Here is a 24,443-nt window from a genome sequence, read left to right on the forward strand (position 1 = left end):
GTCCAGGTCACCCAGCTGTCCATGAGCTGCTAGCCACTTGCAGGCCAGCCTATAAGTATCCAGTGACTTTGCATCCACGCTTGGTCATAGCATCTCTGAGACTACATTCAATGATCTCGCAGACCCTGCCCTCATTTCTGGGCATCCTTAGCTCCATCTGAAGGCGAGGCCATCAGAGGAAGGCGGTGCTGTGTACTCAGACCTCCACGATGTCCTGCAGCTCAGTGACTTCAGTGGGCATAGTCACTGTCTGTGCGGTGCAGGAACAGCTACTCACCCCTAAGCTGCCCACAACACCCAGGTGTACCCGGGACTCGTGCACAGAGATGGTATGGAGGGCCCTTGGTGAGAGCGGGAAAGGGATGGCCAAGCAGGAGAAAGACCTGGCAATCAGAGAGGAAGGAGGATCAGAGGCGCCCACATGGCACTGGGGGTGAATAACCTGAAATGAGGCACCTGTGGGTCCAAGAGGCCTCTCTTCCTTCACATGTCAAGTCCTGGGTCTCTACAGAGAAACCTCCACATCAAGAGCTTAGAAGACAGATCCAACAAGAAATCCCAGACCTCCTCTATGAACTCCTGCCCCCAAAGAAATGCCATCAGGGGCTCATACAGTTCCACCCGAGGTTTCCCGCCAGTGCAGAGGAAGAGGGGTCCTGCACACACCTGGTTGCCCCCAAAGTCCTCAAAGAAAAGAAGGGAGGAGAGCCCTCGGCCTCCCTCTGCAGCTCAGGTGGTTTCCCAGCAGAAGAACCAGCCTGACTAGGATGCACATGGAACAAGAGGGCAGAAAAGAGCCTGAAAGAACTGCTCACTCACATCTCATGGTCCCATGCCCCGAAGACGCAGGATTCCTGTTGCCACACAGGCAAGGGGAGCCCCTGAGGCTGCCCACACCCTCTGGACTGGGTTTCTGAGTCACCGCTGAAGACCTAGACTTGGAGAAGGAAGCCAGCATTCCACCACATCAACAGCACACTGCGGGGTGAGACCCAGGCAATTTGGGGCTGCGGCACCAGCACCGCACAACCTTCCTGTTCCTTCCTCCTGCCTGCCTCAGGGGCTGCTCCTCTGCCCGCTGTCCCTCCAGCCCCCAGCAGGAATCCACAGCTAGAGGGATGCAGGAGGAGGCAGGACCCCCCCCCCCCCCAGCCCCAGTGAACATCCGGGCATCTGCTGGAGGGGCCACCTCGGTGCATCCGTTGTCTGAGAGGAAGCACAGCTCACCAGGCCTCCTCCTCTCCCTGTCACAGCCCCTTCCAGGCACCTCTTCGCACTCACAGCCCTCAGCCCCATTCGCCTTGTTGACCTGGTATCAGACAGGGCTGACCTGTCTGTTGGGCCCCCAAGCCCCTCGGGCTCTGCTCCCCCTCTTCCCCAGGCCTGGCAGCTGCTGACTGGCTTGCTCCCGCTGCTGCTAGGCTTCCCTCCTCTGCTTCAAGTTGAAGCCCATCTGGGAGCCTCCTAAGAAGGGGGCAGGAGGAGGCCCTTTACCACCCAAGGCAGCTGTCCCCGCTGCAGCAGGTGCCATATCTGCCTTCCCTGCAACCCCCAGCACCTCCAGAACGGAGTCCCCCTCACCCATGTGTATAGACTCTCCTGTCCTCGCCTCACAGAGCCCCCGCCATCACCAACCCTAGTGTCCCTCCCCCCACAAGCCTGCTGATCACCTCTGCTGTCAGTTCCAGCCCCTGGACCAGCACCTCTGCAGGCCTGGCTCCTCCGCCAGCTCCACACACTGAGGTCACACCCATGAACACCACTCAACACTCCCAGCATCTCTCCTCTTGAGGGCTCCCCCTACCTCTAGTAGAAGCATCTTCCCATCTATGCAGGCTCTGCAGACGCCCGCAGTGATAGCATGGACTTAGTCACCACCGCTCTGGACACTGAGGTCACCCCCATGGACACTACCCCACCCTCCCAGCATCTCCTCTTGGGGGCTCTCCCTACCTCTGATGGGAGCATCTCACCACCTATGCAGACCCTGCAGATATCCCTCAGTGATAGCGTGGACTTAGTCACCACCGCTCTGGACACTGAGGTCACCCCATGGACACTACCCCACCCTCCCAGCATCTCCTCTTGGGGGCTCTCCCTACCTCTGATGGGAGCATCTCACCACCTATGCAGACCCTGCAGATATCCCTCAGTGATAGCGTGGACTTAGTCACCACCACTCTGGACACTGAGGTCACCCCTGTGGACTGCTACCCCACCCTCCAGCATCTCCTCTTGGGGGCTCCTCCTGCCTCCAGTGGGAGCATCTTCCCATCTATGCAGACCCTGAAGACATCCCCCAGTGATAGCATGGACTTAGTCTCCACCGCTCTGAACACTGAGGTCACCCTGATGGACACCACTCCACCCTCCCAACCTCTTGTCTTGGGGGCTCCCCCTATCTCCAGTGGGAGCACCTTCCCATCTATGCAGTCCCTGCAGACACCCCCCAGTGATGGTATAGCCTTAGTCACCCTCACCACCTGCCTGTCTGCACTCAGGTTGTACGAACCCAGCCCAACTTTGAGACTTCCTGTTACCCCTGGAGCCTCTGCCGAGCCCATCTTTGCAGCCCCTGATGGGCAGCAGCGCAGAGCCACTGCCTGTGACAGCTCTCCCCAGTATGGAAAATGGCCAGCTCCAGCCCCAACCTGGGATGCATTCTCTGCTCCAGGTCCACTAGCCTTGCCCCCACCCCAAGCATATTCTGATGCTTCATCACCCAGAAACTCCACCGTGGACACCCGCGCCAGCACCCAACCGATCTTTGCTGCCACCTCGACTGTATTCCCCCTGGCTCTGCAGCTGCCACCTATATACCCAGCACTGTGACCAGGGCTGGGCCCCACACTTGAGGGCACTGCTCAACATCTGACATCTCAAGTCCAGCCCCCTTCAGGTTGGGGGTCTCAGCAGCATCTAAGGGCTTCAGGAGCCAAGTGGCTGACCTAGATCTGAGCTGCCCCTTTGCAGCTCTCAGCATTACGGGAGGAGTAAAGGGAAACCAGAACACCACACACTGCTGTGGGGGAAGCATTGGCCTGAACACCTGGGGCCCTCCTCACCAGAGCACCCCCATACTGACCAGGGGACCCAGCACCCAGCCTGGATTTGGAGGCCCTACATCCCCCATCTTAAGTCACATGCCCGGGGGCACACCCAGGCAGAGCCCCTTTACTGCCAGCCGAGGGACCGGCACCACTCCCAGCAAGGCTGCCCTTAGGGGCATGTCTGTCCTGGCCTCTGCTAGCAGCCCTGCCTCCTCAGTGAGCACGGCAAGGAGCAGTCTTGCTGTTAGGGCCCCCTCATCACCTGTCCAGGCCTTGGTTGGACACAGAACTGCTGAGCGGTCAACCAAGTCAGTTTCCTCCAGCTTGGGATCCACTCCCTTGGGGTCGAAGAGGTGAGTGATGGCCTGAACTGGTAACTCTGGGGAGAGGCAATCAGTGTCCATCCTCCTTCAAGGCTGGACCTTGTGTAGGCCCCATTTGGATGTGAAACAGAAGTCTAGTCCTAACCTTGGTAATCCTGGAGCAGCCTGGGCACCCCCTGTACAGCATTCTGTTCCTGCTCCCTGCCTACGATCTTGTCCCCAAAGATGCTTGATTTGAGGCTGTTGTCTCATCCCAGTGGTCAGAGTGCTTAGGACAAAGGCCCTTGTCCTGTCCCCTCGGGTCCTAGAGCGGGGGGACACCCCTGTTGCCTACAGCTGACTCCTCCCCTCTCCCCATTTTCCCCCCAGGACCCTCATGTCGCCTTCATAACTTATAATAAAGTTTTGTTCTTGTTCCTTTGCATAATTCTCAGTCTGCAGTCTGTAGATCAAATGTGAAAAAGCATTGGCTTGTATGAGTGGTGACACGGGAAACCAGACGTGTTTACAGTCTCCTGTGACCCGGCTCATGGGGTGTGGAGAGAGAAGCATAGCTGACGGCTAGAAGGACTAACAGGTGGACATTAAAAGTGTGTTTGGGGTTTAAAAGATGCAGCCCAGGATAATGTGGGCCCAGGGGGAGAGGTAAACAGGGAGGATCATCCTGGTCTGTTGGAATTGCTGTTTCTCACCCACCTCTCTGACCTGGAGGAGGCTGGACCATCCCGACTGTACCCCAGGAGCCCACACTCCACATGTTTACTCTTTTCTAATGTAGCAGTTTGACTTTTTGTTGCTTTCAATAAGTCTTAGGCAAGTCATGTGTACATACATCTTACCCAGCAAATACATGTTCATGCTACCCAGGCAGTCTGCAGATTCAGTGCAATCCCTATCAAAATTCCAATGGCATTTTTTTTACATAAGCAGAAAAAAACAATCCCCAAATTTGTATGAAACTGCAGTAGATTTCGAATAGCCACAGCAATCCTGAGAACAAAGCTGGAGGCAATTGCTTTCCTGATTTCAAACTATCCTGGAAAGTTATAGTAATCAAAATAGTATGGTACTGGCATGAATACTGACACAGACACCAATGGGACAGAATTAACAGCCCAGAAATAAACCCACACAGGTACAACTAATTGACAAGGGATCTGAGGATACTCAACAGAGAAAAGATAGTCTTTTCAGTAAATGATGCTGGGAAGACTGGACAGCCACATGCCAAAGAATGAAACTGGACTGCTATCAAGCACCACTTATAAAAATTGTCTTAAGGGGGAGGGTATAGCTCAAATGGTAGAGCGTATGCTTAGCATGCACAAGGTCGTGGGTTCAATCCCCAGCACCTCCTCTAAAAATAAGCAAATAAATAAATTGCCTCCACCAAAAAATTTTTTTAAAAATTAACTTGCCATGGTTTGAAGACTTAAATGTAAGCCCTGAAACTGGAAAACTCCTAGAAGAGAGTGTAAAGAAAAAGCTCCTTAACTGTGGTCTTGGTGATAGTTTTTTGGATATGACACCAAAAGCACAAGCAATAAAAACAAAAAGCAGTGTTACTCCATCAAACTGAAAAGCTTCTGGAGAGCGAGCTAAACAATCAACAAAATGAAAAAGCAACCTAGGAAAGGGAAAAAATATTTGCAAATCGTGTATACGGTGAGAGGTGTATATCCCAAATCTATAAGGAACTCATACAAATCAACAGCAAAAAAAAAAAATCTGATTTTAAAGTGGGCAAATCAAGACATGGAAACAACTAAGTGTCCATCAACAGATGAACAGATAAAGGAGAGGTGGTATATACATACACGACGGAATTTTATTCACCACATAAAAAGGAGGAAATCCTGCCGTTTGTGACAACACAGATCGATACTCGAGGGCACTATGCTAAGTGCATTAAGACAAATGGAGAAAGAAAAATAGTGTATGAAATAGCTTATATGTACAACCTTAAAAAAGGAAAAGAAAACAACCTCATAGATACATAGAACAGATCAGTGGTTGCCAGAGGTGGGAGGTGGTTGAAGTAGCTGGAAGTGGTCAAATGGTACAAACTTCAAGTTATAAGTTAAATAAGTCCTGGGGGTGTACTGTTCAGCGTGGTGACTATAGTTCACAATACTGTGTTGTGTATTTGAAAGTTTCAAAGAGAGTAGATCTTAAAAGCTCTCATCACAAGAAAAATAATAATAATTTGTAACTATGGGTGGTGATGGATGAAGCTGGTGGTGATGAGAAAACATGGAGGAAGCTTAAATGCCTATTGCTAATTGAAAGAAGCCAGTCTGAAAAGACTGCACACTGAATGATTCCAGCTATATGACATTCTGGGAAAGGCAAAACGACGAAAACAAGAGGACGTGTGCCCTCAGTGGGCAGCACCATCTCTCCTTCCAGGAGCCTGGAGGGGAGCAGCATTGCTCAGCAGCTGGTGGACCCTGGCAGATACAGGGTCTTCTCCAAAGTGAGTGTCCGGGTGCTGCAGACATTCCCTCCCAAGATCCAGGTCTTTGTGATGGACTCCAGCCACCAGAGCAAGCCTTATGCCATGGGCCCTGATGACTCCAGCCGTGACTTGAAAGAGAACACTGAAGAGGCTGGAGGACCTTATGTGGAGGGTAAACTGTGCGATCAACATAGCCTCTCAGACCTGCACCTCAAGGATTGTGACACCATCACACTCATTAAGAGAGGCCACAAGTCCCCATAAGTGCCCACGGTCGGGCTGCTCGTGATGTAGACTTCCATGGTCCTGTCCCCCTGCCCACCCCTTTTATCCCCAGGCTGCTGTGCTCTTTCTGAAGCATAAATATGAATATTACCCTCACCTGCTTAAAAAAATCTGCCAATGTGAATTCCCTGGAGAGAGGAAAGAGCTTGACATGGTCCCAAAACTGACCGATTGGGTTTCAAGGCAGGGAAAAGAATGGAATCTCACTTTAGAAGCTTATTGAAGTTGTCCAGGGGGAGGTGATAATGAGTTGGGCCGGGGGAGGCGTGGAGGTGAAAAGAAGTAGATGGATTCAAGGCCCATGGCTGATGGTTAGAATGTGGGACAGGAGGGAAAGAGGGAAATCAAAGCTGTCTCTCAGTTCTCGTAGCGGGTTACTGATAAGCACGCAGTTGAAGGGACCCTGCTGAGATACTAGAAATGGTTTCTTATCTTGATCTGAGTGGTGGTTACAGGGGCATATGCAAATGCATAAACTCTACCCAGCCATACATCCAGGTGTCTTAGATCGGGTTCCCAGAGAAACAGATTCTGAGATGGACATGTATGTACAGTAAGTTTACTAGAGGGTAATTCTCAGGAGCAACACCTGGAAAAGATGTGAAAGAAACGGGACTGAGCAGAAAGAAAAGCTGAAGTGTGTTACAGTCACAGCAAAGACTTCAGCCAACCCACAGGAGCACTGGAGCTGTGTGATGGCCGTTCTGAGTTGTCCTCAGCTGAAGCAAGGGACCAGGCCTCTAAGCCCCTAACGCCAGTCAGTCATTACATGCAAGCAGCCCCAGGAAAAAGGGTATCACCATGGACAAAGCAGCCTCCCTTTAACTGAGGGTGATGCTCAAGCAGGGACCCAAGTGAGCGTTGTCAGCAGCAACACTCCCACCAGCCGAAGAGGTGAATGTCTCAGTCCTGAAGCGGGGATCTGGGTGGCGCATAACAGTATCCACTACACTTCAAGTCTGTGCACTTCATCGTGTGTAAGTTACATCCGCTGGAATAATCAAGGAAATAGAAGGACACTCAGATTTCTAGCCACGTCTGGTGGATGGTGTACCCTGTAATTTTTGCTATTCATACTCATATCATTAGCAATTCTGATTTGAGGTTCGTCTCCCCTACTGTAATAACAGCTCACATTTATCGAGCACTCACTATGTACTGGGCATTAGCTGAGTACTTTTCCGCCATCATTTCATTGAAGCATCATTATAGCCCTAGGATGTAGGCATTCTTATTATCGCCACTTTTTATAGGTGGAAGGAGCTGTTATTGGCTCCTTCCCCTGCCCTCTCCAAGCTCACCTTTCATATCCCAGGGTAGAGGAAGAGGGATTTCTCTAGAGCTGTATCCTCTCTGGTCTGGGGCCAAAATGGCAAAAACAGAGAATGGATGTTGTAGTAGCAACTGCTCTCCTCCCTCCCCACATTCTTTTCTCCTTTTCTTCCACAGCAGCAGAGTTTTTAGGTAGGCATGTCGCCAGAGTCTGAAGACTACATTTCCCAATCTCCCCTGTGGCCATGTGATTAAGTTATGAGCAATGGCATTGATTTGTATTTCATGCATGAATTTACATGTTCAACCTCGACAACCTTGATTTGTCTGTTGGGTCCAGAGTCCCCATGAGCTATTTTCCTCCTGCTTTATATCTGGCAAAGAGGATGGAAAAAATGTTGTGATATTAGGCATTTGGCAGCATTTAGGTGAAAGTTCCTGTCCCCTGAGTAAGCTTTAAGACTGGGTATGGCTTTCCTTCATGGAGAAGGCTCCTAAGAGCCACAAGTCCAACAGAGCTACATCTTGCCTGAATACAAGATGAATGATGAAGATGAGCAGGGAACGGGCTCCCTAGTTTTTGTACCTTTCAATGGGGGAGTGTTCAGAGCTCTGCGGACCTCTGGGTGCCTGGAAGGAAATGGGCTGATATGAGGTAACATGGGTTCAACATTGCTGAGGGAGATCAGGAGGCAACCCATGAATTTGACCCAGTTCCAAGAAGAGAATCAGAGAAGGAAACCCTAGTGTTTCAAGGAGGAAGGACCTTGAACTACCCACCCTTCCATTTCCTCTCCACCATGGATTTACTTCCTTTTCTAACCAGCCTAGACCCCATGATCAAGCCTACAAGTCACTCATTAGTTGATGTCTTCATCTTTCCTGCCCGTTTGTCCGTGTAGTCCATTCAGTTTTGGATCAGCAAAGACCCCTTTTGTTGCAAGTGGTAGAGACCCAATTCAAATTAGTCTAAGCAAAAATAAGTAGACTGTAATGGCCCATAAGAGTCTAGGGGTAGCTAATGTCAGGCACAGGTGATTCTCAGAATCCAGATGATGCCAAAAGTTGTGTCAGTTAGTTTATGCCACCTAACAAACCATCCCCCAAAACCCATTAATTTGCTTGTGGTTCTGTGGATCAGCCGAGCAGTTTTTCTGCTCTGAGCTGGCTCCCCCGAAGCTGAAGGTCTACAACATCCTCACTAACATGTCTGGCAATTGGCTCAATATCAACTGGAAAAAAAGGAATGCCTTAACTACGTGTTCTTCATTATCCAACAGGCTAGTGTGAGCTGGTTCAAAGGTTACTGGGTTGTATAAGTAGCAAGAGACAGGGCAAGCCCCAACATAAGCCTCTTCTTGCATCATGTTTGCTGATGTCTCACTGGTCAAAACAAGTCACGTTCCCAAGCCCTGCCTCAAGGGATGGAGAAATAGGCTCTACCTCGTGAAGAAAGGAACTGCAAAGTCAGCATTGCAGAGGGGTGCATACAGGGATGGGGAAAATTTGAGAAGCTTGTTTAAAATTTCTTGGATAATCTCTCTCCACTTAGCATAGAAAATGACCCTGCTCTCTACGGGGCATTCTCCGCTGCTCCAGAGGAGCCTCTGTGGGCATCCACTCAGCCATCAGGATGCACAGCAGACATGGAAGTTCCAGGGAGTTAACACCCCAGGGGGCAAGCCTTGACCAATGGAAAGACAGGAACCAGTGAGTGCATACTCCCCTTTTCCACTGCTCTTCCACCTCTCTGGTGTGTAATTTTGAGGCACATTCTGCATGGCTCCTCAGAGGGTCCCCAGTGGGATCAAACCTCAGCTGCCCACAGTAGTAATCAATTTCATAATATTTCTTGGATTGGTTTTTCCTTCCTCCTCAATTCCCCAGCCCTGTCCCATGGGATCATTTCCCAAAACAAGTCTCATATAAATCCTTGTCTCAGACTCTGCATTTGGAAGAACCCACACCCAGATAACACTCATCTTTATTTCCCTCCTTGCCAAAACCTAGTCCACACCCTCCCTACCCGCCACTAGCTCTTCCACCACCTCCGTAGAAATGTACTCAGCTGGGTGGCATTTTGACAAACCATAAAGCCAACACACAACCGACTCCATGATCCCTTTTTAAATCTTGAAAGCTGCTGAATTCCCAGAGATTTCATGAAGATGAATCCAAATTAATATGTGAGGTCTCTTGAACAACGTGGTGGTTACCAGTGGGGAGGGGAAGGCCGAGGGGCAAGATAGGCATAAGGGATTAAGAGGTACTGTGTATAAAATAAATAAGCTACAAAGATGTATTGTACAGCACAGGGATTACAGCCAATATATTTTAATAACTTTAAATCGAGTATAACCTATAAAAATATTGAATCACTATGTTGGACACCTGAAACCAATATAATATTGTAAATCAATTATGCTTAAAAAAATTTAACCAATATGTAAGGTCTGAATGTTTATTGTTGGAATAACTTTTAATATTGCCTTGAATTTCATTATTTGTCATTATAAACATATGGCAAATGTTTAGAGTCTCACTTTATTGTTGACCTACATTTGTGAAATTGCCACTACTCTTGAAACTCTTATAATATGGGACTATTTAAGGACCAAACACAGGAAGTAGGGGGACTTACAGAATTTGTCATTAAAAAGATGATTCTTTCCATCTAGGGTTAGCCAGTTTGAAAACTGAAATTGAAACATGTCATGACTGAGGTTTGTTTTTTTTCAAAATAGTGTTTAAAACAGTAAACCTATCTCTTCCTCTAGCTCACGCCCTGTCTTTGTCCTCCCTTTCATGAAACTTCTTGAAAGGATTCTCTACATTCCTGCTGCTAGAGGAAGTGGTGAGAATGAATGAGTGAATAGCACCCCCAGATTCAGGAGTGAATGGCCAGTCCAGGTAGATCTCTCACCTCCCCACTCCTTCCCCTCCCCCAAGACAGATCTGACAGCTGAGTCCTGGGCCACACCCTTCTCAGCCTTATCCTCTGCTGTGCCCTCTGCCTCCTGGCTGCATTCCCAGTCTTTTAAGACTCATCTTAAGCAGGTGTCCACTAACACCACAGGTGACCCAAAGGAAACTCTTCTGCCTGAATGTCCATCAGGTTTCTGTGCCTTTTTTTCTACCTAGCACTGGTGACACTGGATTCTCAGAGTCTCTTGGCTGCTCTGGGAGCCCTTTGGGATAGGAACCACGTCTTCTTTTGTCTTCTTAGCATCATGTCTGGCACCCAGGAGGCACTCAATAGATGTTTATTGACTGAATAATAATACTTGCACTTACTTAATACTTTCTCTGCTAACTGTTCTCATGCATAATCTGCACAACATCCTTGGGATAAGGATTATTATTATTAAGCCTATTTTAAGGATTAATTATGTAAGGATCAAAGAATTTAAGAGTCTGGTAAAAGGCAGACTGGAATTCAGAGTTCGTTTTGTGTGACCCTAGAATTCCCACTGTTCAGCCCAGCCTTGAGCAAGTCCTTCCTCTTTGGGACCTGTATCGTATGACAAGGTGGGGCGATTGGATTGCGGATACCATCCAGCTCCCATCTGCTAGGGAAGTTGCCTCTTTCGGGGCCAAACTCAAGCCAGTTTCAGTTTCCAAATCATAAAAAGGAAACTAAAACTTTAGAAATGAAACCTTCAGTGGAAAGGCTGAGCGAAAGCCACTCCTGTTAAGGTGGCCCCAGACCTTCCAGGCTAAACTCAGTGTCCTTCAGTGCCCCTGCTGCAGTGGACGGTCTCCAAAAAGAGGCGCCCCAGGTCAGCCAGACGCCCTGGTGTCCTCTGCACTCTGGTCCTTTATTCCACAGGGTGCCGGAGGTCAGCTGAAGAGGAGCCCCCTTAAAGAAGAGGGTGTGTGCCACGAGCTGCGTAGGTGTGTGGCTATATATCTCCAACACTGGTACCCTCAGGACAGAGATGGCACTGCCACAGGAGCTGTTTGACACCCCTGCTTACAAGCTGACTACCTTCGTGCAGCAGTGCCTGCACCCCAGTCGGGAGTGGAAAGAGGAGGTGCTGGAGGTTGTGAGGACTGTGGAGTATTCCCTGAGAAAGAAGTGCTTCCAGAGGAAGAGCAGACTGGACAAGGAGGTGTGGGTGCAGAAGGTGATCAAGGTGAGACTGCTGCCCTCCATCCCTGGGCCACACAGAACTGAGCATGAGGGTCCACGTCCCTGAGGATGCTGGCAGACCTCTTGCCTCATTATCCCTAGCCCATGCCACTGACATCTCAAGACCTTCCACCTAGCTGCCGGCACCTCAATGCACTGCTGCCTTGAGCAGAATGAGTCCAGTAAGGAAGCCAATGATAATAGTTCACTTTCTTGGATGCACTAGCTTAGCCCCTTAACATGTATTATCTCTAATTTGCGTACCCTGTGGGGTATGTATTACTCTTTCCCCATTTTACAGATGAGCAAAATGGAAACTCAGTGAAGACAAGGTTTGTAACAACCAAATGCAATGCAAGGTCTCTGATTGGATCTTAGTGTGAATGGACCATCTGTGAAATATAATTTGAGGACAGCTGGGAAATTTCAATATGGCCTGAATATTAGATAACATATATAAGGGAATTTTTTTAAGGTGTAGTAGTTTTGTGGTTATGGGAGGAAATGTTCTCTTTGTTGGACCCAAATGCTAAAGTATTTAAGGACTAAGTTCCTTAGTGTCTGTATTTACTTTAAAGTGGCTTCGTTGAAACAAGTGTAGCAAAAAATTTAGACTTGTTGAATCTGACTGTTTGGAGGTATAAGGGTTCATTGTATTCGCTTTCTATTTTTCTATGTTTAAAATTTTTGATAATGAAAAGTTTTTCTTTACTGAAAGCTCAGAGAGGTAAGTTAACTTGCCCAAGGTCACACAGTTAGTGGTGAAGCTGGGATTTGAACCAAGATCTATCTTACTCCACTCCAGGCTGCCTCCATGGAGATTTTTTTCCCCCAAGCCCTTCCTCCAGCTGCGTCATGTCACCTCCCCTAGCTAGGATCATAATTCAAGAGGGTCAAACAATTAGAAAGGTGAGATGAGAAAAACAACTTTTAAGGAAAATAATTTTGCTTTCCTAGCATTTTACAGTATGATGACCCAACTCATACCCAGAATCTGGACACTTAGATAAGGGCTTGAGTTTAGGATACCCCCTCAAGTTCCTGCTTTGACTTTCCTGGGGCACCTTTTAAAATAACCACTTAAAAGAGTTAAGCTTGTGAAAAGCTGGTAACCTCCAGCCCAACCACCTTATAAGTAACAGGTGCTTCTACCCTGCTCTGTGGCTCATTTCTGGCTGGGACAGAGGACTGCTCTTTCCCTGGCTCACTTGCGTCCCCTGACTTTTGGGATCTGTAAGTAATCAATCTTACGACTGCTTCCCTTGTATGGGTGTATTGAAACTGTGCCTTCCATCCAAACAACTGGGTAGGTTTCATTTCCCCACAGAGGGAGTTTGGATGCTGAGGGAGCTACCTGCCCACACTGTGTGGGTGGCTTGTGCTCCCTCATTCATCAGGTCATAATCTACATATTCTTTTGGGTTTTTTCCCCCTTTTTGGGGGGGGGGGGATGCAGTAATTAGGTTTCTTTACTGATTAATTGTTTCTCTATTTTAATGAAGGCACTGGGGGTTGACCCCAGGACCTTGTGCATGCTAAGCACACACTATACCCTCCCACCAACATATTCTTAATTCAGTCACCAGCTCCAGTTTCCCAACACAAAAGGCCCTGGAGACAGACTATCTTGTCCAATCCTGCATGTAAGCACTAAGGAGACAGAGGCACAGAGAGGGTGAGCGACTTCCCAAGTTCACACAGCGAGCTGGGGACAAAGGCAAGACTCGCATTAGGACTCCTGATTCCCAGCTCAATGCTCTAGTTCCGCCTTGAAGCTTCAGGGCCGAATCACTTCTTTACTCTTATCCTTAGCACCTGGATCCTGAAGCCATACAATTTAAGTGAGAAACCATACATTTTGACATCAGACGTGGGTTTGACTCTTGGCATCTTCTCTTACAGCTGTGTGACCTTAGATTTACCATCTTTTCTCTCAAACCCTTAGTCTTCTCATCTGTAATTGGGGTAACGCTGTCATCACCTTCATCATCTGTCTCTCATCAAGTAAATGGGGTGATGCAGGCTACATGATTAGTCAACGCTCAAAAACAAAAACATCGATATAAGCTCTTGTTCGAACTTTCTTCTGGGCCTGGGGCATCAGTGTGACTCATGTAGACCCTCCCAGACCACCCCCATGAAAACCCTGAGAATAATGGGGTTGGAGTGGGGGATGTCTGGGGATGAGAGGATACCTCAAACAATATGAGTTTTGAAGGCAGGAAGTGGTATTTACCCAGCCCTCAGATCCTGACTGCAGACCACAGCCATTTCTTCATCCTTGAAACCAATTGGTAATAGAGACACCCAAAAAGCAATGGTCAATGAGAAGTTAACATTTTATTTGGGCTCTAAACCCTCCCCCCACCCCCTGAAAATCTGGTGAGCTGTGCTGGTCCACATGAATGCGTGCTTGTCTTTAAATAGTTTAGATTCTAACTGAAGCAACTCATGAAGCCTATGCTAGAATGCCTTTCTCTCTCTGCCTGTATCTTAGTACAGGGAAAGGTGAGGAGGGCAGCCTAGGAACAGACTTCAAGGGGGATGTGCCCTTCATCCACACACAGGGTGCCATCCCCTGCCCTCTCACATAGGGTGGAAACCAAGAGTCTGGATGCAATTGGAGAAAGAAAATGGAAAACTAAGAGGGGAAAAAAAAGATGGCAGACTCCTCCTCCACAGAAGCAGGGTCTGGCACGTAAGCTTGTGTCACAGGGAAGAAAGAGGTAGAGGAACCACACCGTGTGCTCTGACCCTCTATCTGACCGTGGCTATGAGTCCTGGCTATGAGTCCATGGCAAGATGGTTAACCCCCAACTTCCTCCCTTTTTCTTATCTGTACCAGAAGGATAATGATACTAGTTCCCTCACCTCAATCAGTGGGGATGAGGGTTAAAAGGTATCGGATGTATAAAGGGCTTTCAGTAGTGCCAGACAGTGAGGGCTCAGCTGCTGACAGCTGGGTTAGGATCAACTCCACCCACCAGCAGAGGAAGCCGACCTGAGGTCTGATGTATCCCTGGAAAATTTCACCTCCCGACCTGGAGTGAGAAAGAGAGAAGGACAGAGAGTTGGAGGGCTTTGTATATTAGAGGAAACAGGTTCAGAGAGCAAGTCTAGAATCTCAGAGCATGAAAAGGACCCCTTAAAAAATCATCCAGCTCAGGCTTCTTCTGTTCAGATGGGAAAGTTGAATCCCAGGCAGCAGAAGAGCTGATCTAAGTCAGCAAGATTAAGAGGAGGAAGAGAGATGTATTGCTGACTTTCTGAGGGCCGGGCACCACGATCTTATCTAATCCTCCCAATAACCTGGTGACTCACATTCCATCATGACTTTCACGTTACAGAAGGATCCCACAGCTGAGAAACAGGTGCCAGAGGCAAGGTCAAAATCGGGCTGCCCCATTCCCCAGCCCGTGGCTGTTATCCATCAGGCAATCCTGTGCCCCGCTATTTAATGCTCATAAAATTGCTCAGACCCCTCACTTCCCACACCCCAGGATCCTCAAACCACTCTGTGGAGTAGACAAGCCTGTTCGCTCAGAAAGGGATCACTCCTCAAATAAGGTGAAGTCTCAGAAGCAGAGCAGGGTAAGGAATAAGAAACCTGGCTGTGGTAAGTCAGAAACAGAAAGAAAAATACCATATGATATCATTTATATTTGGAATCTTAAAAAAAAAGAAAAAGAAAAAGATGAAGGTATTTACAAAACAGAGACAGACTCAAAGACATAGGATCAAATTCTTGGTTCCCAGAGGGGAAAGGGAGTGGGAAGAGATAGACTGGGAGTTCAGGACTTGTAGATGCTAACTACTATATATAAACATAGATGAACAACAAGGCCCTACTGTATAGCACAGGGAACTATATTCAATACCTTGTAATGGCCTATAATGAAAAAGAATATGAAAAGGAATATATATGTATAAATGAATCATTATGCTGTACACCAGAAATTAACACAACATTGTAAACTGACTGATTTCAATTCAATTTTCTTTTTTAAAAGCAGGGGAGGGGAGAGTATAGCTCAGTAGTAGATTGGTCCTAGGTTCAATCCCCAGTACCTCAATTTAAAAAAAATAAATAAACCTACTTACTGCCCCCCTCAAAAGAGGAAAATGTAGGCTGTGGAGTCAGCCTACTTGGGTTCAGACCACCCCCTGTGTGACCCTGGACAAGCTGCTTGTCCTCTAGAGATCTCTTGTGTTCTCCTCTTTGAAGGGGGATGTTAGCAGTAACCACCCATCCCTGAGGGCGGTGGTGGGCATTGAACAGGATAATTCATCCGGGTAGAGAGCCTCAGGGATTGCCTGGTCCAGGTAGAGGCCTTGGGGTGATGGGACTCTTTGTTGCGCAGGTGGGCTCCTTGGGGAATGGCACCATGCTCGGGAACACCACGGAGGTGGAGCTGGTGGTGTTCCTGAGCTGTTTCCGCAGCTTCCAGGAGGAGGCCAAGCACCACCAGCGCATTCTGAACCTGATTTATGAAAAGCTGCTGTATTGCCAGGACCTGCTGGCCCTCCAGCTCCAGGACCTCAGGCTGGTCCAGGGAGCCCCCTGTGAAGTTGTCTCTTTCACCGTGCAGACCAGGGAGACTGGAGAGCCCATCACCGTCACCCTTGTGCCTGCCTTCGGGGCCCTGGGTAAGCGGAGGGGAACCCACCCGACTCACATTCCCGCCCTCCCTGCAGGACCCTCAGCTCCCTCAGGCCCCGGTCATGGCCGCGTGCAGACACCCGCATTCACGCGTTCAGCCCATGTCCTGCGCTGGGCGCTGTGCCCCCCGCGGTGCCTGGGACTGACCAACTGTGGCTGTCCCGTGGCTCAACTTGGGAAACAGAGGTATCAAAGAATCATGCACATAAATATATGCTTGGAGAGGAGGTGAGACCCAGGGAGGGAAAGGAATAAGCGCAGCCCCGGCTGCTCCCAGAGCCGTTCCCGGGCAAGGGGGCGGGGCACGGTGCGGGCTCTCCCGCAAGCCGACCCTGAGACCCGGGTCTGAGGATAAGCAGGCCCAGCCAACGCTGTCAGCGGAGTCAGGCAGTGAGACGGAAGGGAAGGAACATTGCAAGGTGCACACCGAAAAAGTCAGCGTGGTCAGCCCCTGGGCTTGTGACCCTGGGGAACTGCGGTAAAAGTACGGAGCACCGCTCAACCGACCGTGTCCCACGTGGGATGTCGGAATGTCCCGCCCACCAGCTTCGCGACAGCCGTTGGCTGAGGGAGCGGGAGCCGTTAGCGGTAGTGACACCTGCCCACCTTTGAGCACATGGGCTATCTCCCAGCCCAGCTCTCTTATCCGGAACTGGTTCTCCCCTGTGATGATGGAGGTTCCAAATCACTGAGAGAGCGAGATCCAAAACAAACATTAAGGGAAACTGAGGGTGTTGGGCACAGCAAGAAAAGAGGACAGTCCTTGAGTGGCCTGCCGAATAGAAAACCCACTTTTGATTCTCCCCAGAATGACAATCGAGAAGGGAAACCTTTAGTGTCTTAGGCTATGTGGTCCCAGGCTCCCCTGGAGAGAGACTCCAGTGAATTAGCAGGCTCTCCCCCACCGGCTAACTCATCAACCTGGGGCTTCCTAAGCGCTTACTCTCTCCCTTTTGCCTCCTCTCTCCTCAGAGCTTTATCTTCACAAACCTCAGCCCCCGCCAGAGGTCTATGTGAGTCTGATTAAGGCCTGCAATGTCCCTGGAAATTTCTCGCCATCCTTCAGTGAGCTGCAGAAAAACTTCATCAAACACCGGCCAGCGAAGCTAAAGAGCCTCCTGCGGCTGGTAAAACACTGGTACCTGGAGGTGAGGCGGCTACTAGGATGAGGGCAGGAGGGGAAGATGGAGGAGGGAGGGTAAGAAAAGGCAGGAGTGAGGTCTGCCATCTCAGCAAACAGCACCCAGGGGCGATGGAGGTGGGGTGGGAGAGAATGCTAGTCGTTTGGAATGTTCAGTGAAATATGGGAAGAAGATGGAAATGAAGGAGGATAAGAAGAGGGAGAGGAGACAGAAACAGAGAAGGAAGGAGAAAAATAAGGAACGTACAGTATTTCAACAAACAGTCCTTGTAATGGTCCGGCTACAGTCCAGTGCTGGCTAACGTTAGCTTCTCTGGGTTCTCTGGATGTTAATCTCAGCTGAGTCAGGACTAACAAGAGGAAAGATTCATTTAAGTCCATCCTGCACCTATTCCCCCTTCCAAATGATTGGAGTAGCATCCTGTCTCCTGACCCTTACTGAGTGAGCACATTCAGAGAGCAGCTTCTTTTTAGATTTTTACATTTGAGATCTGCATGGTGTCTGCCAAGTGTATTTCAAAATACCCAGATGGACAGAGTCATCTGGACTTGTGAAAGGAAGACTCAGAAACAGACAAAAAAAAAGAAAAGAAAAGAAAAGAAAAGAAAAGAAAAGAAAAGAAAAGAAAAGAAAAGAAAAAGATGCTTTCTTATTTTAAAAAATGATGAGTTGGATTTTAGAAAGACTGGCTTGGTTAAAAAAGAAAAAAAAAGTATTTAAAGATAAAAATCAGAAAATTACCAAAGTTAGTTTACAGTTACTATGTCCATGGTAGAAAAACAGCAGTTTTCTCACATAATTATCACCTCAACCAAGGTTGTGATGTATCTTCAGAAATTAGCATCACCGAAGCCAAGAATGAAATTGGTTTCTTTGGTCAGGCACATAACAGCAAACAACCCTAGGTTCTGCTGGATTTGGAAAACTAGAACTCAACAAAATGATCTGGGTGCTTTGCTTGTTTGTGTGACTAAGGATACATATAATATGCACATTTATGCTAATGTCCACAGAACAACACACCAGTTTTACTTCTATAGCTCTTCCTTTGTTCAAGTCTTTGCTTCTAAGACAAGAATTTGACTACATATGGTTTTGTGAAACAGTTTTTTGATTCAGTATTATTAATTTGACATTTTCTTTTATATGAGTTTTATTTAGCTAAGTGTTACAAGGTGTGTTAATCAATACACAAGGACACAAAGAGTTTATATTATGCATGTTAAACAAAACTAGAGTCCTCTGATGTTAAAAAGGTTACTAGTTCATTTTTGGCTGCAGACTTCATAATGTCCTGGGAGTTGTCATTTACCTTCATGGTTCAAAAGTATTTTATGGTTCTTACCAATTCATCTGCTAGGGTCAGGGTCCAAGGAACATGTAAGTTAGCATCTCTGGGTTCTATCCGCCAAATCTTACCTGTAAGCGGGTATCACTGATTTCAGAAATGCCCAAGTTTATTCATGCTTGTGACCTACCAAAAAAAGTGTTCTTTTGACTGTCTGTAGTGCTGGGCTTTCAAAAGCTTTGCAACAGTAACAGTTTCCAAGAGAGACTTTATAAGCATCATTTCCACATCAGAAGAGTTGTCCTTGATTTTTTTGTTTTTTGGGTTTGGTTTTTGGTTTGTTTTTTATTTACCAACAAACTGATGTTTATTTTCTATCTTTTGAAGTAGTTAATTTAATGCCATTCTGGGAACAACATGAGACTTTGTTTTTTTTGTTAATTTGTTTTGTCATTTTAAGTGTACAATTTAGTGGCATTAATTGTATTCACAATGTTGTATAAATATCACCACTATCTATTTCCAGAATTTTTTTTTTATCATCCCAAACAGAAACTCCTCTTTCTATCCTCCCCCTGGCCATGATGTCTGTTATATTTTCTGTCTCTATGAATTTGGCTACTCTAGGCACCTCTTATAGGTGGAGTCATGCACTATTTGTCCTTTGGTGTCTGATTCTTAATCGTGAGATTAGCAATACCTAATTGAGATTTCTGACATGGATACAAATTTACTTATAAACTTGATGTATTGATTTATCTAATCGTATCCTAGTAGGAAGGAGGACAAATTTTTCTGAACGTAGGTAAACACTACATAGTCCTGAAAAGGATCTTAATATAAAGACACTTTGTGAATATTCAACCATCATTCTAAATAGTTTTGTAAGCAAAACCAACTTAGATATGCTATTATTTTACAGAATAATTATATTTGTTTTCCTGAGGATTTGTTACTTCATGATCTATACTAGGAATTTGTATGGGGATTTTCAAATTCTGAGGTGTCAGGTAGAATGATCTATCATTTGAAGAATGTATCTTAGCTTGTACATGGATAGCTGTGTATTGATGGTAGGAGATTCAGCAGAAACAAAGGTTTTTTTCCTCTTCTCCTATAGCCATTAAAAATAGAGCATTAACCTGGGTAATTCTCATTTTGTTAAGCAATCTGTTTTTATGAATTCATCTCCCTTTTCTAAAATTAATTTTATAGACTTGTTTTTGTTTTTTGGTTTTGTGTTTATGATTTTTCTTTGCAGGGAGAGGTAATTAGGTTTTTGTTTACTGATTTTAATGGAGGTACTGGGGATTGAACTCAGGTTTGAGCATGCTAGGCACACACTCTACCAATGAGCTATAGACTCTCCCCACCCCAAGTCACCTACTTCTGAACTAAAAGATTCTGGTAAATTCAAAAGTCCCCTTTGGCGACCATATGAATCCTTATCTACAAATTTATTACACTCCATTAATTTCCTATAGTGGAGTTGTGAGGAAGAGGTGTTTCTGCAGATATATTATATCATAATGAGACCACTCTTTTGTGAAAAGCTTTTTTCACTTATGTACACAAAGACAAAAGGAACTGACAGCTTTAGTTTTACTACTTTAATTATGGGTCCAAAATAAACACAGCATAATATCTAATAGTCCATCAGCTCCTAATTTTATAGGGTTGTTTTTCAGGAGTCGTGAACACACACACACAGACACACACACACACCAATTTTTGAGTGATTTAAATTCGTAATGGCATGAAAGACAACAATAATGGAGCTCTCAGGAGATATCTGAATTCTCAAGACAAACAGACCAAAAGAGAGAGAGAGAAACACAAAAATACAAATTCTCATCAACTGCCACCCAGCAGAGATTGATTAAAAAAAAAAAAAAATACAAGTACAATCGAATGAATAAAGGCGTTAGATGTCTAATCACTCTACCCAGATCAAGAAACAGAGCACTGCGGTCATCTTCCCTCCCCTCCCCAGTGTCCCCCACTGCTATGCTGGAGTCAAAACTCTCTCCCTTCTGTGGATAACCCCCATCTTGATTCCCATGATAGTAACTGTCTTCCCAGCAGAGAGTCAATTCCTACCATCTGTCTCCCAGCAGAGGCCACCAGATGGTCAAACCATCAAACCAGACTCCCAGGTTGTAGTCACCAACAGGGACATAAGTGGCCCAACACAATTAAGTACAAGAACCAGAATCAGACTTGACCAAGAATCAGATTTCATCTAGAATCAGAAAGAAAACCAGAGCAGAGGTGGGGAGGGAGTAGACCAAGTCAGAAGAGTAAAAGCTGTGGTTGTCACCCTCCAAATTGAAAAGGTGCGGCATGTTTGAATCTAAACAGCCCATGGGGTGGGTGCATTTCTCAGGCAATGTGGTTTCCTCAGCTTTGGAAATAAGTCCTCTGAAACCATCTCAGTGGGACCTCCAACTGCAAAAAGAAACTAAGATAAAAATCATATATTAAATCAGAGAAGTTGCCAGGGAATCAGGCTGCAGAAGGAAAGTCTTGATTCAATTAAAAAAATTCAATAGGTGTTTAAGGAAAAAATGATCACCAAGATTATTAGGTTTAGAGCGTCTCTGTTGATGCTGGGGAAAATAGTGATTTTTCTCACATGCTTATATCTAGAAAGGTCATGACACACTGCAACTTCACAAGAGTCAGAGAAATCCAAAATACGAAGAAATCAGAGCATTACTAAACATCAGCACTGGAAGGGAACAGAAATCCTTTCTTCTTTTCTTCTTAATGGACCATTAAATAGTCTATTTAAGATCCTAGAAGGAATGAGTGGCTCATTTTTCCTAAGGCTTATATCTTATGATTATAGGCATTCTGCATTTTCTTTATCATCTAAGTTTTAAGAATCTCACTAGTAAAACCTCACCAGTATTTGAATTGTATTGTCATGAGTTTAAATTCTTTTAAAAAATTATTTTATTAGTGAAGATTTACAGCTTTGTTAGGTGTGAACTCACAAAATGTTACAAAAACAAATTAATTAATAAATACATTTGAATTTCATTTAAAAGATTTTTAAAGTCAAAGATAAAGTTGTTTTTGTTAGTGAGTCAATAACTTACAGGCAAGGCGTGAGGTTTCATTTATTTGGGGGGCTAGAACTAGACAAGATGACCCTGTTCTTTTTGTTTCAAGGTCAAAGTGGGGTTTTGTCCATTTGACTGTGGGGTATGATACAATACTTATTTGTAATGGCCAGTGGACAAGATGTCAGTTTTGCTTCCACAAACCAAATAGCTGGAAGTTTGACAGAAATTTTCACTTCCTAGCTCAATGTTAGAGTGGTTTCTAGGCAGGAAGTGACTGATATCAGTTAAGATGCTTTATTCTGCAATTAACACACACCAAAAAAAAAAGAAAAAAGAAAACAGAAAAACCAACTCATACTGGCATAACAGAGAGAATTATCAGCTCATGTGTGAAAACCCACAACAGTGAAAAGGGGACTTCAGATGCTGTTTGGTGAAGACTCCAGCTCTGTTTATGGTACTTTCAGCTTCTCTCAATTCTTACATCACCTTGGTGCTCAGGCTGGTTTCCCTCATGGTGGCAAAATGACCACATCTGTTCCTGCCCTCACATCCACATACAAGAGGGGACTTTTCTTCCTTCGACCACTGAACAAAAGAATTAAGCTTGACTCAAATTGAGCCAACTTAGATCACAAGGGCTTCTCTTGAACCAATCACTTGGCAAGGGGAATAGGTTTATACTGATGATCCTGTCCAGTTAAGGCCAGCCCTGGAGATGAGGGGCAGGTCAATCCCATTCAAACAGCAAGACTACTATACAATGGAGAAGGAAGAAACACCTGTTAGAGAGGCAACCCTGATGCTCACCATAGATTCTCAGCTACTACCTAGTCCTGTAATCCCCCAACACACACACTATTTTTTGTTTTTTTGGCTAAGAAGACTTTTCCTTAAAGGAAACCTTTCAGAAGCCCAAATAAATTTAAATGGAGCTGCTTAGTCTGGGGTGCTGATGGCAGACCCCAACCTGCTCGCTCTTTGGGACACCTCTTCATCACTCCATTCCAGGAGTAACATCTGTCACAGTCTGAAACCAACTAGACTAACCCAGTTACTTAAATTCTAAAGTAGAGAAACCCATTTAGAGCCAGAGAGGGAAGGTCACTTGGCCAAGTAGGTAGCAGAGCTGGGACAAGAATTTGGATTTTCCAGTTTCTGGTTCAATGTCATCTTTACAAGGAATCTTGGGGTCTCTTCTCTTTCCATGTCTTTCAACAGTACGTGAAAGCTCTGTGCCCCAGGGCCAACCTGCCGCCTCTCTATGCCCTCGAGCTACTGACCATCTATGCCTGGGAAGTGGGTACTCAGGAAAATGAGAATTTCGATCTGGACAGAGGCCTGGTCACTGTGATGAGCCTGCTCACAAAGTATCAGTCCCTCTGTATCTTCTGGACCAAGTACTACACATTCCAGAACACGATCATCGAGGACTTTGTCAGAAAAGAGCTCAAAAATGAGAGGTACTAGATCACCACATGCCAACCACACCTCAAAGAGGAAAGAAAGAGAGTTGAAGGAAAGGTGGCATCAGGTTTTATGGGTGGGCTTTATTCAGTAGGAAAGCTGAAATCTCACCCCGACAAGGATGACAACTCAAGTTGGCTGCCTTTCAAAATTACCAGGGCCTTAGGGGCTATAAGCCTTTTCCTTGTTCCTGAAGCCACCACTCCACCTTGCTTCAGCCCTCTTGCCCTCAGATAATTTCAGTGCTTTTTAGTGACAGTGTGGGAAAGTGGGAAGAATCGTGGAGACTCAAGTGTAATCCCAGCTCTGCCATTTTCTCATCTCTGTGAGCCTCCATTCCTCACCTGCAAGACAGGAGTGACTGGCATCAGTTACTGTTGGGAGAGCTAGAGGAAATATATGTAAAGGGCCTACGGTATCCAGACTATGGGAGATGCCCGATAAATGTTCAATATTATAGCACATGCTACCAGTGCCCACTCATACTCCCTGGGCCTTTACCATTTCAGGGAAGACTGGTTCAACCTCCCAACTGTCAGCACCTTCGTCCCTTTGTCTGTGGTTTTTCAAGTTCCCCCAGTGACTGGTGGAAGTTGGCATGTAAACACCCCAGCTCCCTCCCATCTCAGATGGAAAGACTCTCTCTGGGTCACATATTCTGTACTGGTTCCCAGAGTCCACCCAGTGGGACTAAACCCCAGTTGCTCACAGTGGTAATCACCTTGATACATGCCTTGTGTTGTCATCCTTCCCTTCCCTTCCCTGTCTCACTTTGCCAGTCCCTCACTGGTGCTTCCTGGCATCTCCTTCCAAATAAATGACCTGCACTCAAATTCTTATCCTGGGATCTGCTTCTGGGGGAACCTAGCTTGAGACAACTCTTTATATTAGAAGCAAGCAGTATCACAAGAGTGTTTACTGTTCCGTTATGTGACTGTTTTTTACAAGGAAGAAAAATCAGGTCTTCTTCTAAAAAGCCTTATTGTAGGGATGCTCAGAAAATTGACCTTGGAAAACCACTGGGGCCTGAGCAAACGCATAGACTCCCTCTCTCTCTTTTTGCCACATGGTCCCTTTCCTCTCGCTGCCTCTGCCTCTCTCTCCACACCTGCCCTGCTCCCCTCTTACTCTTAGTTGATGAGGTTGACTCCCATCATCGCTGGTCCAAATTCCAGAGGGAACCAGTCTGTTCACTGGGCACTGTCCCTGCACATCAGGTCACCTGGTGGGTCACTTTGAGTCAGGTGACCCTACCCCATAGGACAGCCTGGCACTGCTCCCTGACTCCTTTAGGC

General features: G+C 46.5%; 1 protein-coding gene and 1 long non-coding RNA gene across 5 annotated transcripts in view; one reads left to right on the forward strand and one right to left on the reverse strand.

Moving 5' to 3' along the window:
* On the reverse strand, positions 1-15,025 carry LOC116660985. The gene is made up of 3 exons (XR_004316724.1): positions 15,014-15,025; positions 10,340-10,343; positions 1-101 (listed from the first exon to the last, which is right to left on the reverse strand). It is a non-coding gene; the product is annotated as an uncharacterized LOC116660985 (long non-coding RNA).
* Positions 11,143-24,443, forward strand: part of OASL (2'-5'-oligoadenylate synthetase like) — a 16,927-nt gene continuing 3,626 nt past the window's right edge. The window contains exons 1-4 of one of the 4 annotated variants that reach the window (XM_032471935.1): positions 11,143-11,524; positions 15,882-16,167; positions 17,153-17,328; positions 22,903-23,144. In XM_032471935.1, coding sequence (XP_032327826.1) covers positions 11,327-11,524; positions 15,882-16,167; positions 17,153-17,328; positions 22,903-23,144 — 902 coding nt within the window. In that variant the 5' untranslated portion in view covers positions 11,143-11,326. The remainder of the gene's footprint in view (positions 11,525-15,881; positions 16,168-17,152; positions 17,329-22,902; positions 23,145-24,443) is intronic. The other 3 variants (XM_014553661.2, XM_014553660.2, XM_032471934.1) reach the window with 3 other exon arrangements.

This window comes from Camelus ferus, chromosome 32 (assembly GCF_009834535.1).
Source record: "Camelus ferus isolate YT-003-E chromosome 32, BCGSAC_Cfer_1.0, whole genome shotgun sequence".
NCBI lineage: Eukaryota > Metazoa > Chordata > Mammalia > Artiodactyla > Camelidae > Camelus > Camelus ferus.